Source organism: Mixophyes fleayi, chromosome 3 (assembly GCF_038048845.1).
Source record: "Mixophyes fleayi isolate aMixFle1 chromosome 3, aMixFle1.hap1, whole genome shotgun sequence".
NCBI lineage: Eukaryota > Metazoa > Chordata > Amphibia > Anura > Limnodynastidae > Mixophyes > Mixophyes fleayi.
In genome coordinates, this window is record NC_134404.1 from 301236248 (window position 1) to 301251560 (window position 15313).

At 43.1% G+C, this 15313-nt stretch overlaps 1 protein-coding gene across 2 annotated transcripts in view; it reads right to left on the reverse strand.

Annotated features, from left to right (window-relative positions):
* Positions 1-3982: 3982 nt before the first annotated feature.
* VPS54 (VPS54 subunit of GARP complex) overlaps positions 3983-15313 on the reverse strand; it is a 55318-nt gene continuing 43987 nt past the window's right edge. For both annotated transcript variants that reach the window (XM_075203897.1, XM_075203898.1), the window contains 5 exons: positions 8357-8478; positions 8130-8210; positions 6944-7051; positions 5851-5945; positions 3983-5121 (listed from right to left, as the gene is read on the reverse strand). In XM_075203897.1, the coding sequence (XP_075059998.1) occupies positions 5016-5121; positions 5851-5945; positions 6944-7051; positions 8130-8210; positions 8357-8478 (512 nt within the window). In that variant the 3' untranslated portion in view covers positions 3983-5015. The remainder of the gene's footprint in view (positions 5122-5850; positions 5946-6943; positions 7052-8129; positions 8211-8356; positions 8479-15313) is intronic.

Consider the following 15313-nt stretch of genomic DNA (forward strand, 5'->3'; position numbering starts at 1 on the left):
AAAGAAAATGATTTCTGGCCTCATCACCGCACATGACAACAGCTAAAATACAAGCGGTCACAACTTGTGATGTTAGGGGTAGCCCTTTTATGTAACTTTTTGGTTTATGGTGCAATTATATATTTTTTTATTTTGTGAGATTTGTTTTGTTTTTTACTTTTATCATAGAGCAATTATTCTTCTTCGAAAGTGGGACATGACTTGAGGAAATCCTGCTGGACTGCATTCCAGATATGATTATAATCTTTATTGTAGTATACTCCAGGTTTCCCAAATCCAGTCCGCAATGAGCCCTAACAGTGCATGTTTTCCATATATCCTTGTTTGGGCACAGGTGTATTCATTACTGATGGACAGATGGTACTAATTATTTCCCATGTGAGCTAGAAAACATGCACTGTTAGGGCACTGAGGACTGGATTAGGGAAACTGCTATACTCTACTATTGGTAGTGTCTAGTTTAATTTTGCAAGACCAGTTAATAACCAAATAATGAAAAAATAAACACATATGTAGGTGGTATTATACAAATGTATATAGTACATGTAAGGTCAAATATGCTAAATCAAAAGAATAGGCCAAACTAGAATGGAATGCAGATAGTTATAACAATCTGCAATAGCAGAGTATAGTATAGGTGTTTCTTGGTTTATCTTCTGCAGGACCACACTTGATATGGATGATAAATGTCATTTCTCTCACAAAGGAGAGACATTAAAATAGCCACTGCCCCCACACCCTCATTTAGAATTGAATTTAACTTGAGGGATGAGAGCTCTGAATGGCTACTCCCTTCTAATCATAGCCGAGACCTCTGCAGCTAATTGTGCAGACAGCGTTTGTGTGTTTCTTGGGAGGAAGTAATGCAATACTGAGGGCACAAATTCTGGTATAATCAATGGCGGATTATGCTGGAATATGTGTGTGGGCATTGCTGGGCAAAACATGTACATGGCAAACACATACTCCTCACTGACAAGTCAAATTTATTCCACTGCAAAAGCAGCATGTTTTAGCATTAGGTGGCATAGTCCAGTGTGGAAAGGAACATCACTCGGTAGATCAGGGTGTCTCTGGCTAGATTGCAGGCATGGCATAGGAGGAATGTGCTGTGGGCTAAAGTGTTCAATTTTTTTAAATGGGAATGCAGAGATATATATGTTATGCTGGGAATCATGAATAGGGAGAGGCAACATGGTTGTTACTTCACCTTGGGAGCAAAAACTCCTGTCCCGATTTAGGTAGTACAGTCCTGATTTAGGTAGTACAGTCCCAATTTGATTCATACCCCCATTATCTTTAGTCCAAAGGAATAGGTTTAGTGTATTAGAAACCCATTAAAAATGTGGAAAGGCCTCGAGTCCTCCTCCATAGGCTTTTTTCTAGAAAGGAATGAAAGACACGCTAGACACGACCAGAAGCCAGCCTTAGTAAAGGAATAGTTTCAAAGAGCTTCCCCAATGAATCAGAAAAGGAAGGATTGTAGAAGAGGGAAGAAAGACTCCACAAAGAGAAGGAATCTAATCTAAACCAACTTGTCTACGGTAGCTTTTAGACAGTTCAGATATGAATTTGATTTAAAAAAGGCCTCTAATTTGCCCCAAATAAATTTAACTTCTTCTTAATGGATCTAAAAAAGACATTTATAAAATTAGGAAATAAATAGGTTTCACCCATAAAATACTGGAATGCAAATATTCAAGCATCAACATCTGGACTTAAACCTAAGTCCAAGTTTTACCCTACTGAATCCAAGGGAAGCTGTATAGATCTTTGTTCAGAATTAGTAAAGACAGATCTAGATAATTTGCCTTCAAAATCTCTTAATATAAAACATAATGATTAAAAGAGGGCTCTGCCTTTATCAGCTTCCTTAATCACAATCTGATCATTAGTTTTTCAGAGACCCGGTAATGTTATATAGAGAAGTTACAGATTATTGGGATTCCAGAAGACCCAAATATTTTGTGCAAGAATAGGATCTAGAATTTCAGAATACGTGGACATATTTGTAAAGAACTTTGCGGTTAAATTAGACTTATATCTAAGAGGCACTACCTCGATTTTACAATATTTAAAAAATGATCAATTGAATGTTTAAGTTGGTATAATAAACACTCAGTGGCTTTATTAGGTACTAGTGCTGGATAGGACACACCTCTGCCCCTAGAACAGCCTGAATTATTAATGGCATGGATTCAATAAAGGTGCTGAAAACATTCCTATGAGATTCTGATCTATGTAGACATATCTGCAGCACCTGTGTGATGCTATCATGATGGTTGTACATTCATGGTCCAAATTTCCCATTACACGACACCCCAAAAGGTGCTCTACTAGAATGAATCCTGTGACTGTGGAGGTCATAGGGGTACACTGAACTAGTTTTCAAGTTCTTGAATGACGTGTGCTTTGTGACATGGTGCATTAATCTACTGGAAGTAGCCATTAGAAGATGGGTAGACTGTGAACATAAAAGGATGCCACATGGTCAACAACAATTCTCAGGTAGGCTGTGGCATATAAACAATGCTCAACTGGTTTTAAAGTTGGCACCTAATGTGTGCCAAGAAAACAACACCATTAAATCACCACCACGGTTTTGCCCATAGAACTGCTGTATACTGGATGTTTTCTGCTCTGCTATCTGGAATATTGCAGCTAGAAAAAAAAGATATACCCTTCTCTCAATTTACTGCGGTCTTACCAGAAGGTGCAGAGGGGAAGTCAGGGGTATGTTTTTTCCCACCATGAAACAACAACAACACAAAGTGTATATTCAAAGTAACTGCTATTTGAACCACAGGTTCTCATTTTCTAACAACCCTGAAAAATTAAAGGCGGAAACAAATTAAGAGCTGTTGTAGAACATAGAATTTGCCTTATTTACAACTACTATATTATCCTCTATTTGCTATTGACAGATAATAGTTCAACCATTTCTCTGTAACTTTCTGGTTATAAAGTTGCTCTTAGCAATAACATATAGACACAAAGGTGTGGCGAGAGGACCGCTTACTACAGGAGTATAAAGTATAGAATTTAGTGTTGGGTTAAAGTCTAGGTTTATTCATTTACATAAGAGCTTTGAACAAGGCCATAAAGTATTGCTGCAAACACAATAAGAGACGACTGGTGCATGGAAAATTCAGAGCAGCATGGATGGATATACAGTAATAATCTTTTATGTGGAACCAACCAAGGTTTAAACCTTTTAAAAGGGTATCTCTACTTTTAATACATCGGAACATTACGAACAATTCAATCTGCCCTTAAGAACATCGCAGATGCTTTTTTTTTTAACCAATATTATGGTAAAAAGTAACGCAGATTTTTGCTTGCATCTCTATGGGGTATGAGCAAAAAACCAGCGTGACTTATGTAAAAAATATCTGCGTGAGGCATCTCGCACCTGTTTCGAGGGCTCCTCGCATAGACTTTTTTATTACTTGAATCTGCCCCATAATTTCCTATTGCCTACCCTACCTTACAGACTTACACGATGTAAGACTTTTGGAGTGTTCATAGCAGCAGAAATCCAGGCCAGTATCACTGAGAGACAGGTACTCTCATTTTACTTTGGAGCAAAACACAAAGAGAAGGAGTCTGTGATTCACAAATACACGCAGGCACTTAATATTGGATTGCCATTACAGTGCTTCAGCTTTAAAACTTTGGGTATCAGCGATCCAATTAAATCAATGAGACAATGCTCTGCTTGCAAAGCAAAGACCATTTTGCAACAGAGATGGACCAAAAGTGCCGCTTGTCACCTCTTCTGTATCGACAACTCACAAAACAATAATAATCTTTAGATATTCCAGTTGTCTGCCAGGCAGGCACTTAATTTTCTAATCTATAGTAATAAATTTGGGATGGTATGTACAGTGTTTTATATACATATATCTATATATAGATATATACACCCCATGTATAACATCTATGCATTCCTTAAAAAAATAAAAATAAAAAACAAGCAAAATTCTTAATTGATTGAAATTTACTTAAAAATACGATCAGAAAATATCCACATTAATAGCAGATACTGCAAATAAATACTTTCACCCTCACCAAATCTGGAAGAGCAAAAATACCTTAATTTAAAAAAATTATTGTACAAAAATGCAGATTGAAAAAACCAGCAATTTATAGCATTGTCCCCAAGCTATCCAAAAGTTATTAGCCAATTAAAGCACCATAGCTACAGAGTTATCCTACTGGAGCAGTGCAGGACTTAGAGCAGAGGCCAGCAACCACTGTGGCCCAGCATGCCCTGCCTGGAGAGCCACACATTGCCTGACAGAGTCTTGCACAGATAAGCCTGCCCTGTGCAGCAAAGGATCCTGTGCTCCACTGTGCTTCAAGGGCATGCAAAGAGCGGCTGTTAAATAAGAAACTCAGTATCCAGTTTGAAGACAAATAATGAATCAGGTACAGGAGTCTTTCCCCCTTCCCCTCTTTGCTAATAGCCAAAAAAACATTAAAGCTTATTCCATCCCTTTTCTTCACCGCAAACACGTCCAACTTTCGTACATATAATCAACCAACAGACTTTGTTTGAAAGAAAGATGTAACAAAGAATTGCGACAGTCTCTCAAATGATAGTGTTCTGATCTCTCCACATGGAATTTGTACCATTAATTTACATGATGAAGAACGCCATTTAATAATGCCTTTTGCAGAAGGGGATCTTGTTTCTCAGAACTTCACCAGACCTGACATAAGGGAAGCTGTGTTACAGCCATGCACTTGTTTGGATTTGGTCCAAAGAAACCTGAGGCTGTTTCCAAAGAAAATGAGAAACATGGTATGTGAACCGTTCATCTGTTGTTCACTGAAGGGTGCAGTAAAGGGTAATCCCTGACAGCCAGGCTGGATCCAGTTACCAGTTACCCACAGTTTCCAGCCCCGGACGTGCACTTTGGAATTTAACGTTAAGGTCTCGTGTATAACACTTTCAGTCACCAAATATAAGTTAGTGGGGAGATTAAGGTTTCTTCTCATTTGGTTAGACATCACCTTTTCTGCTCCCAAATTTCACCCATGTTTAGGTCCAGATCCTTAAGACCTTTTAGAACTTGGACATTTCCAGTGTAAAATGCAACATCTGCTGCCACCATTCTGCAAATACACAAACACAAGTTCAGATATTAAAGTACAAGCTCAGCACAAAAACCAAGGTCAGCTGTGCAACATGGCAGGGATTTCTTATACACACTAGGCTTCCTGCCAGCACACCTACTTAATAAAACTGCATGGAATCTTACAGGGCCTAGAATGACTGATAGCAGCAGACAACAGCTTCTGTTTAAGAAGACAAAATATGTATTTTCAATCAAGGGCTTATAACAGGCCTGATCAACCTGTGGCTATCCAGGTGTTGTGAAGACAGTTAACCTACCAGTATGTTTTTGGAGTGTGGCAGAAAACCGAAGCACCAGGAGGAAACCCACGAAACCACAGGGAGAACATACAAACTCCACACAGCTAGTTTCCTGGTCAGAATCAAACCCATAGCTCCAACACTGAGATTTTGGACAGTGGGAGGAAACTAAAGCACTAGAAAGAAACACCTGGTCAGAAGCTGTATGGGCCTAGTACTGCAAGGCAGCGATGCTAACTACTGTGCCCCACCCAGTCCTTTTAATGTGTGTTATAGGCATGCTTTATGTTTATGGTGCATGGGTCAAATAATAAAAATTAGATTTCAGAGCAAGGAAATACTTTGTATGGAGAGTGGATATATGAAGTGAATACTTCTATATCTGCTTCTTTGTGATGGGAGTACATGGTACCATCTGGTACTACTACTACTACTACTACTACTACAGGTACTCTGAGGTTACTCACCCATGCTGTGGTCCTCCGTCATTTGTGACATTTAAGTGACACAGTTGACTCTTCAAGTGAAGCCTGCAGCTTGTATTTATTCGGAGGAACAAAGCCTGCATAAAAAGAAATAAATTAATTACTACCTAGCACACGTAAGCCAAACCCCCTTGGGCACTCAACTGGAGAGGCTACAGGAGGGTTGCAGAGGGGAGGGGTTTGTCAACAGGGTGCATGATCAAAGTTAATTAGTTAAGTGCCAAACTCTCCTCCCCTCACACAACCCCATGGTAGCTGTGTCCCCCAGATAGGATGAAAGAAATAAAAGTAACAAAAATATGAAAGTCATTACTGTAAAAATGTAAAAAATGAATGAGGGAAGCAAAATAGTGGGTGACATGAGGAATTCACCTTGTTATGGTTTCAATCAATCACATAAGGCCAGAAAAAACACATGCTGTTAAGATGGGTCTAACCAGGACTTTACATGCAGACATATTGGTCATGTTAGAAGCACTTGGTCAATAATAATAGAGAAACTTCCCTTCTGGAGCATTGGCTCTGGGGTATTCAATTCACATGCAGCCTCAGTCAATGTTTGGTCTCTGGGTATTCAGTGCAGGCCAGTGACTTGGTGTAAGGTATGAGATGAATGCAGCCAAACAAACGATATATCATAACCATAGCTCCCGTACCAATGTAATAAAGTACAATATAACAATTTGAAATAATTCTGACATTATTTACTTATTTGTAACATTGTAACACACTTACACAACTTGCTAATTGACCACGGTTGGAACCATGAGTAATCTCTTTTTGGTTTGAAGCACAAGTTACTTATCTGTTGAAGAATGCACAGCATGACGGATGTGCACAAACAAGTACCATGAAATGCAGCACAAATCATTAAGGCTGGGACTTTAGACGAAGACTAAATAGTTACCTCCTGTGAACTTCGAGCATAATTTAGGATAACTTTCAAATCAGACGAGTGTATAACCTTACACGCAATGCTTAATATTCTACTAACATCAAAGCTGTAACTGTGATTTTATGTTTGGTGCAGTGAGGGTGGGAAATAATCTCAGTAATGGATCAGAGAAACACTTACTTGTGTCTGTTCCTCCGGGAGGAGATCATGAATGGCTTCATGCATCTTAGCCATTTGCTTGCAGATATTTCTAAAGCACATTGAGGGAACGGGGGCTTTCACTTCATACTGCAAGAGAATACGACAAGACATCCTAGGTATAATTATAAGAAAACATGGTGGTGCACTGTGAAATCAAGGCTGGTGTCAAACAAGCTTTTTAGAGTAGAACACATTTTTTGGCTGGAAATGTGCAGCAATCTAAAACATCTATGTGACACCTGTAATAGAGAAATTTCCATCAATAACTAAAAATGTATTACACTAAACTGTACAGCAAGTTGCTTGTAGAAAGTGTTTCATCTACTCTAACCGTGACTGCTGTGTATTCTATCATGAAATAAAGCACAAACTATTACATATGTACACAAAACAAAATTAACGATTGCCTTTGGTACAATAGACAAAAATAACCCTTCCACTGCCTACTTCACATGCTTGTGTATTCACAAGTGAATACTGTGAGCTAATGAGGTGAAACGGGTACCATATCCTGGGGTAGATGGTAGCAAACAGCAGCAATGAATCACATAAGTCCAGGGTTTTCGGTATAGCTGACCTCAGCCAGTTTTATAAAGCATATTCATATTCAAAACAAACAAAACATAAAATAAAGGCCTTGCCTGTCCGTCACTAACTATACATTTCAGTAACAACCTCGCTCATTTGTGGGACCTGGTGTCCCAGACACATACCAAACTTAAGGATATTTGCTCACCATTAGCAGTCTCTCAGGAGACATCAGTCTCCTCTCCAGGTCAGAGTGAACAGTCTAGCTGTATTTAAACAGCACCTCCCCAGGTGCAACTCCTGATTAGCCTGCTGTGAGACAGGGAGGCCAGAAGACCCAGTAGGGCCTTATGTATGGGGCCCACCCTGCTCTCTCCATACAAAACACCAGAGACCCTTTACCAGCTTTTCCTGAAGCTGAACAAACTCTTTTGGAATCTCGTTCCCTGGGTTTAATAGCATGTAAGACAACCAGCCTGGGACATGGATACCTGCCATTCAGTATCAACCCAGTGACTCTGTCACAATACACACACACACACACACACACACACACACACACACACACACACACACACAATAAATCTGCCAGGTCAATACTTATCAACAGGGGATTGCTTTATTTATTTTCAGGTACCTTTGACAGAAGCTTGTCAAATAAACTATCCATTATGGACACCAGTTTGGCAGAAATCTCTGCTATATGTTCATTGTAGTCCTGTTAAAATAAAATAATGTATTAAAATGAGTATGAACAATCTTCAGAGTAAACGACATCCACATAGTTAACATGCAGCCAGTCCCTTCTTGGCTATAAATATGTGAAATATCGCTCAGTAAAGTACAGTAAAGTGACATTATTACCTTAGTGATGTGGTCGAACTGCCGCAGCATGCTGTACTGTTTAGGCTGCATACGAGCTTCGAAATGTGCCCTGATGACAGGAATGTAGTGTACTATGAGCTGCAGGCAGCGGGAGGACAGAGCTGGAAAACAAATAGACATTGTGGGTACTGTGTCTGCTGGTCAGTAACCATGTTTATTTTTATTACACACCACTGTCAAACAGCCTCAAACACTTCAATGTGATATTTAAAAGGATAATTCTACACAAAACTAAAGTTTGACAACATAAAAAAAAACCCCAAATGCTTACTTACCATCTGTGTTCCGTTCACAGGACCCGCCAGGATCCCCACTGGGTCTAATGGTCCCATGCTGCCCTCCACTTTACATTCTTTCCACTCAGGTTGTTTGAAACAGGATGAGTGGAAATTACATGGAAATGGGGCATTGATGCTCGCTGGGCTTGTCAAAAACACGCTGATCAGGAAAAGGAGAGTGGAGGGTGGCATAGGACCATTTGAGCAAGCGGTTACCCTGGTGGATGTGGACAGTGAACAGTTGCTGTAGACATATGCATGAGCCTTGGCACACTTTCTGGTATAAGTGACAATAAAACTCCGCTACAAACACAACAAAACACAAAATTCATTGATGTCATTCAGCTAGGGCGAATCACTAAAGTGAGACAAACAGAAATCCACATTTTGTCAGACTAGCCCTGGTTCTTCTTTTTTATATAAGAAATGTCTGTACGGTGCCATTAGAAGTTAATGATATTTAAACAATGTTCATTTTCTACATTCTCTACCATATTCGGCTCACCCTTAGTTATACCACGCCCACCATTAACCATAGCAACACCCACTATTTTGCATGTCCACTTACACTGCTTTCCAGCAACTAGCTGTTTGTGCAATGTGCTTGGAATAGTCAGACGGCATTAGAAAAATTGGAGGCAATCACCTTTCTTTCACAGGTCTTGAGAAAGGTGCTAGAGGAGCAGTACAAAAACAGGTTCTCGCACACATCCCTTGGGGGACACCGGGACCTTGGGGTATAGAGTAGGACAGGCGAATGCTGGCACTTTAACTTTCAGTTAACTAAAGCTCTGGCTCCACCCCCTCTATACCCCACCTCCTGCTAGAGGCCAGTCTAGTTCAAGTGCTGGCGAAGCGGGCTGTGCACGGGGCTGCTTAGCAGCCAGTTTTACTTTTTTTCATATTTTATTGACAGCGGAGACTGTGTCTCCGAATCCTGACAGCCGGCGGCTCGCTGAGCCGCGTAGTCGGCTGTCATTCAGACTCTCCGCTGCAAAGTTCATTCATTCTGCTCTCCCGCGGCTGCGGCCGGCGGGGAGAGTGTGAGGCAGCAATGGGAGAAATCTGTGGAGCGCTCCCACAGATCTGGAGTGCTCCCTCTGCCGGTTATTTAACCCTCCATTGGAGGGCCAGACTGGCCAAACTGGCCAGACACGGTTGTTGGTGGCTGGGGTCTGTGCTCCAAGTACAGAGAGCATGCTGTCTGCACACACTGCGTCTGGAGGGTTGGCAGCAGATAAGTGAAACTCTCTCTCTCAGCATAGTGCTGTGAGAGAGACATTAGAAATCGCAGTGGGTTCCCTGAGCTGGCTGTTTTTTCCTAAAAGCAGTTTGTTTAATTGGGTAGAGATAAGAGTTATATTTTCAGCTCAGGGAACAGGGTCAGGGAAGGTTCACTGTCTCAGTGAGCCCTGCTAGGCTGTGGATTGGTTGAATTGTTTGTCTGTCTTAAATGTTAGCTAGTCCAGAGCTTGGCCCTGAGGGGACGGGACGGGACGGGACGGGACGGGACGGGACGGGACGGGACGGGACGGGACGGGACGGGACGGGACGGGACGGGACGAGCCTGCTTGGGCTCCGTCTCTATTTAATACAGTAGAACTGCTTGCTCAGAAGGTACAGTCTCAGGCTGCTCAATCTTCTGATTCTGCTTCCTTAGTTCAGGCTTTACCTGTTGTTGCTCCAGTGCAGTCTGGAGAACCAGCCTGTGTGCAGGGTCTTGCATCCTCAGTACAGGGTCTGGTAGCGGTCTCTTCCTCCTTGGAGAAGATGATGCAGTCGGTCGCTCCGCCTTCCTTAAGTAAACGGAGGCGGGTGGCCGCCTCTTTTCTGGGACATGAATCTGATTCGGATTGTGGGTCCCAGGAAGAGGGTGAGTTACCGCTGGGCTCTGACATAGATGCTGCTTCTCTGGTGGAGGTCCCAGCAGATCGTCAGAGTGTGGAAGAGTTAATTCAGGCGGTGCGTCAGGTACTTGATATTCCTGAGGACCAAGTGCCTGAGGCTTCTGCATCCTCTCTTTTTGGAAGACGCAAAAAGAGGGAGGTGGTTTTTCTGGCCTCTTCCCACTTGGAGGAGTTGCTGTTGAAATCTTGGACTTCCCCAGACAGGAAGTTTCAGGTGACTATAACTGCAGTCGTGTTATCCATTTCCCCCTGAGGTTCTCGCTAAGTGGGAGACGCTTCCTCAGGTGGATGCAGCTGTGGAGAGGTTGGCAAAGGTAACTACTATTCCTCCGTCTAACCAGGCCACTCTTAAGGATGGTGCAGACCGGGAGGCTGAAACCGTTCTTAAGTCCATTTTTGTGGCAGCGGGTGCTTCTTTGAGGCCTGCTTTAGCATCAGCATGGGTTAACAAAGCTGTTGATCGCTGGTCGGAACAATTGTCAGAGGGTTTGTTGGCTGGCAGGCCATCCTCTGAATTGATTCCTTTAGTGGAACAAATTCAGAGGGCAACGGATTATTTAGGTGAAGCTGCTATGGAAGCGGGGACACTGGGAGCGCGCATTTCTGCCTTGGCAGTGACAGCGCGTCGGACTGTCTGGTTAAAGTACTGGGAGGCTGACGTAGAGTCCAAAAAGGCTCTGGAGTCCATTCCCTTTTCAGGAGATGTTATGTTTGGTTCTCAGCTGGATTCCTTTAATAGTCAGGCATCAGGAGGTAAGAGCACTTTCCTCCCGGTCAGTGTTCCCAAGCAGAGGATGTCTAGATTTCGGGCCTTTCGTTCCGCAGGTAGGTCTCGAGGACAGTATTCCTCAGGACAATCCTCCATAGGTCAAACATCCAACCCTAGAGGTGGTTTACAGTGGGGACGTCAGGCCTGGTCTGCACGTCATCCAGCTGCTAGGCCAGCAGACAAACAGTCTGCATGACAGGGATTTTGCTCCTCCACTGTCGTCAGTGGTGAGAGCCCGTCTTCTGCGGTTCAGGGATCGGTGGTGTCATTCCACTACCGATGTCTGGATTCGGGGAGTGGTGAGCCAGGGTTACAAGATCGATCTGCTCGGTCTCCCTCCCAGACGGTTTTTCACCACGGGGCATTTGTCATGTCCAAGAAAACGATTGGCTTTAACAGAGGTGATTCAATCCCTTCTGTCTGCCGGAGTGATTATTCCGGTTCCTCATTCTCAAAGAGGTTTGGGGTTTTATTCCAATCTTTCTTGTGACAAAACCCGACGGCTCCTTCAGACCGATTCTCAATCTAAAGGCTTTGAACACTCAGATCAGAGTGCCCAGCTTCAAGATGGAATCTTTACACTTTGTAATTCTCGGCATGGAACAGGGAGAATTTATGGTGGCTCTAGACATCAAGGATGCATATCTCCATGTGCCCATTTGGAGGGGTCATCAGTCCCTGCTGAGGTTTGCGGTTCAGTCAGAGCACTTCCAGTTTCAGGCTCTTCCGTTCGGTCTCGCCACAGCTCCACAAATCTTTATCAAGATCATGGCGGTGATGGCTGCTTTGCTAAGGGCCAAGGGGATTACAATCATCCCTTACCTGGACGATGTGCTTCTAAAGGCAGATTCTTCTCAGAAGCTTCTGTTACACATTCAGGTAGCAATCCAAACCCTGGAGTCGCACGGTTGGATTATCAACTTCAAGAAATCCAAGTTGATCACATCCCAGTGGATGGTGTTTCTGGGTCTTCTATTCGATACCCGTCTGAGACGGGTATTTTTTCCTCAGGACAAGTTTTTAGCCTTACAGGGGATGGTGAAATCCCTGTTGATGGCAAGGAGGCCTTCCATTCATTTTGCGATGAGGCTTCTGGGCAAGATGGTATCGTCATTCGAAGCAATCCAGTTTACTCAGTTTCATGCACGGCAGTTTCAGTTGGAACTTCTGTCGCAATGGAACAAATCTCATCGAAATCTGGCGAGTCAGGTTTTTCGCCTGTCTCCGCAGACGCGCCAGTCACTGATCTGGTGGCTACACAGACAGAATCTCTCCAGGGGCCGCTTGTTCTCCATTTGGAATTGGATTCTAATTACAACAGATGCCAGCCTTCGGGGTTGTGGGGCTGTATGTCTTCAGGCTCAGTTTCAGGGCCTTTGGACTCAGGAGTCCAAGCTTCCAATAAATGTTTTGGAACTGCGCGCAGTGTTTCACACTTTAAAAAGTGTGCAACATTTTCCGCAGGGAAAGCCAGTAAAGATCCAATCGGACAATGTCACAACAGTGGCATATCTCAATCATCAGGGCGGCACCAGGAGTCCTCTCTGGCCAGGAGGGAGACTCAAAGGATATTTCTGTGGGCCGAAGCTCACGTTTCGGCAATCGTGGCCGTATTCATTACCGGAATAGAAAATTGGGAAGCAGACTTCCTAAGCAGGCAGACTCTGCATCCAGGGGAATGGTCTCTCCATCCGGAGGTGTTTCAACAGTTGGTGATGAAATGGGGTCAACCGGATGTCGACATGATGGCATCTCGGTTGTATCACAAGGTTCCCCGCTACTGTTCCCGTGCGAGAGATCCCGGGGGCAGTCGCTATGTCGGTCCCTTGGAAGTACCGCTTAGTGTACCTTTTTCCTCCGATAGCCATGCTTTCTCGAGTACTGAAAAAGGTGAAGATAGAGGGTGTTCCAGTGCTTCTAGTTGAGCCGGATTGGCCGTGCAGAGCTTGGTACACCGACGTGCTCTTCATGGCAGGAGGTCGGTCATGGCGGTTCGCCCAGATCTTCTAACCCAGGGTCCCTTTTGTCATCAGCGTTTGCATCGTCTGGCATTAACGGCGTGGCTGTTGAAGCCAGGATCTTAAGAGCTAAGGGGTTTTCGAGTCGGGTGGTTCAGACCATGCTTCGTGCTCGAAAGCCGGCTTCAGCCAAAATATATCATCGAGTTTGGAGGACATATATTGGTTGGTGCGAAAAGAAGGGGTATCCTACATCTTCTTTTCGTCTGGCCAGGTTACTCAGGTTCTTGCAGGACAGCTTGGATGCAGGTTTGCGTCTTAGTTCTCTTAAGGGTCAGGTATCAGCTCTTTCAATTTTCTTTCAGAGAAAACTTGCTGTTATACCTGATGTGCAGACTTTCATTCAGGGTGTTCTTCATGTTCAACCTCCTTACATTCCTCCGGTTCCGCCATGGGATTTGAATTTGGTGTTGAGGGCTTTACAGCATCCTCCATTTGAGCCTTTGAATTCAATAGATTTCAAATTTCTTACTTTGAAAACTTTTTTTTCTTTTCGCCATTTCAATGGCACGCAGAGTTTCAGAGCTTGCGGCTTTGTCTTTTAAGCCTCCTCTGCTAGTTTTTCATGAGGATAGGGCAGTTCTTCGAACTAAGCCCTCCTTCCTTCCAAAGGTTGTTTCTAAGTTTCATCTGAATCAGGATATTGTCATCCCGGCTCTAACTGATTCCTCGTCTTCTGATCAAGATGACTCTATTCGTTATCTTGATGTGGTTCGTGCCTTGAGAATTTATGTTAAAAGATCGCAGAAGTTTCGTAAAACTGAGGATCTTTTTATTCTTTACGATGCTCACAAAAGAGGCTGGCCAGCTTCTAAGGTGACCATTGCTAGGTGGATTACGGCTGTTATCCGCCAGGCTTACAACGGGGCTGGGGAGCCTGTCCCAGATAAACTACGGGCGCATTCTACAAGATCTGTAAGTGCTTCCTGGGCGACACGCCATGGTGCCTCCAGTGAACAGTTGTGTAAAGTGGCCACGTGGTCTTCTGTACACACTTTCACAAAGTTTTACAGATTTAATGTGTTTGCCTCTAGGGATGCAAGTTTTGGGAGAAAGGTGCTTCGGGCCGTTTCTTCTGAGCGTTCCCTCCCGTGAGTCAGCTTTGGGATGTCCCCAAGGTCCCGGTGTCCCCCAAGGGATGCGAGAGAAAATGGGATTTTTATACTTATGTAAAATCCGTTTCTCTTAATCCGTTGGGGGTCACCGGGCGCCCACCCTTAACGCTCTGGTTTTTCCTTCTGTTTGACATGTTGTTTGATTGTTAAGAGAATGTTGTGTGAAGTTTATTCTCTTTTCTGCGGGCTTGGTTAAACATAGACTGGCCTCTAGCAGGAGGTGGGGTAGAGCCAGAGCTTTAGTTAACTGAAAGTTAAAGTGCCAGCATTCGCCTGTCCTACTCTATACCCCAAGGTCCCGGTGTCCCCCAACGGATTAATTGAAACGGATTTTACGCAAGTATAAAAATCCCATTTTCCTGACATACACTATAATGAACTATGCTCCACTTTCATCTAAAGAGGAGTCGTTACTATGCTGCTAAATTGTTGTAAATGTTTTACTGCTATGCTACAATGGAACAGCTTTCACTTGGATTTTGGATGTAATAATAAAGCTGGTCTCCAGGTTCTACTTGGATAAAGGACATATGCAATATTATTTGACCTGACATCCAATACCAATATTATGGAGGTGTTGTGCAGCTCCTATTTGAGTCTAGTAGTGATCACATTAACAAAACATTTGGTTTCTCATTCTTTTGAACTGTGTGAGCAACCATGGCCTTGAAAACTCTAAAATGTAAGGTATTGCCTGTAGCATATTCTACTTAACACTATAATTAAAGCAATAAACATAAATTTAAGACAAGGGAAGAGGTCAGTGTTATTAACAAGTTACAAAGCATTTTGCAGTTTCTGGGTAATTGAGTTGACAGGAGCAGCAGAATCCGCAGCAGTAATATCATT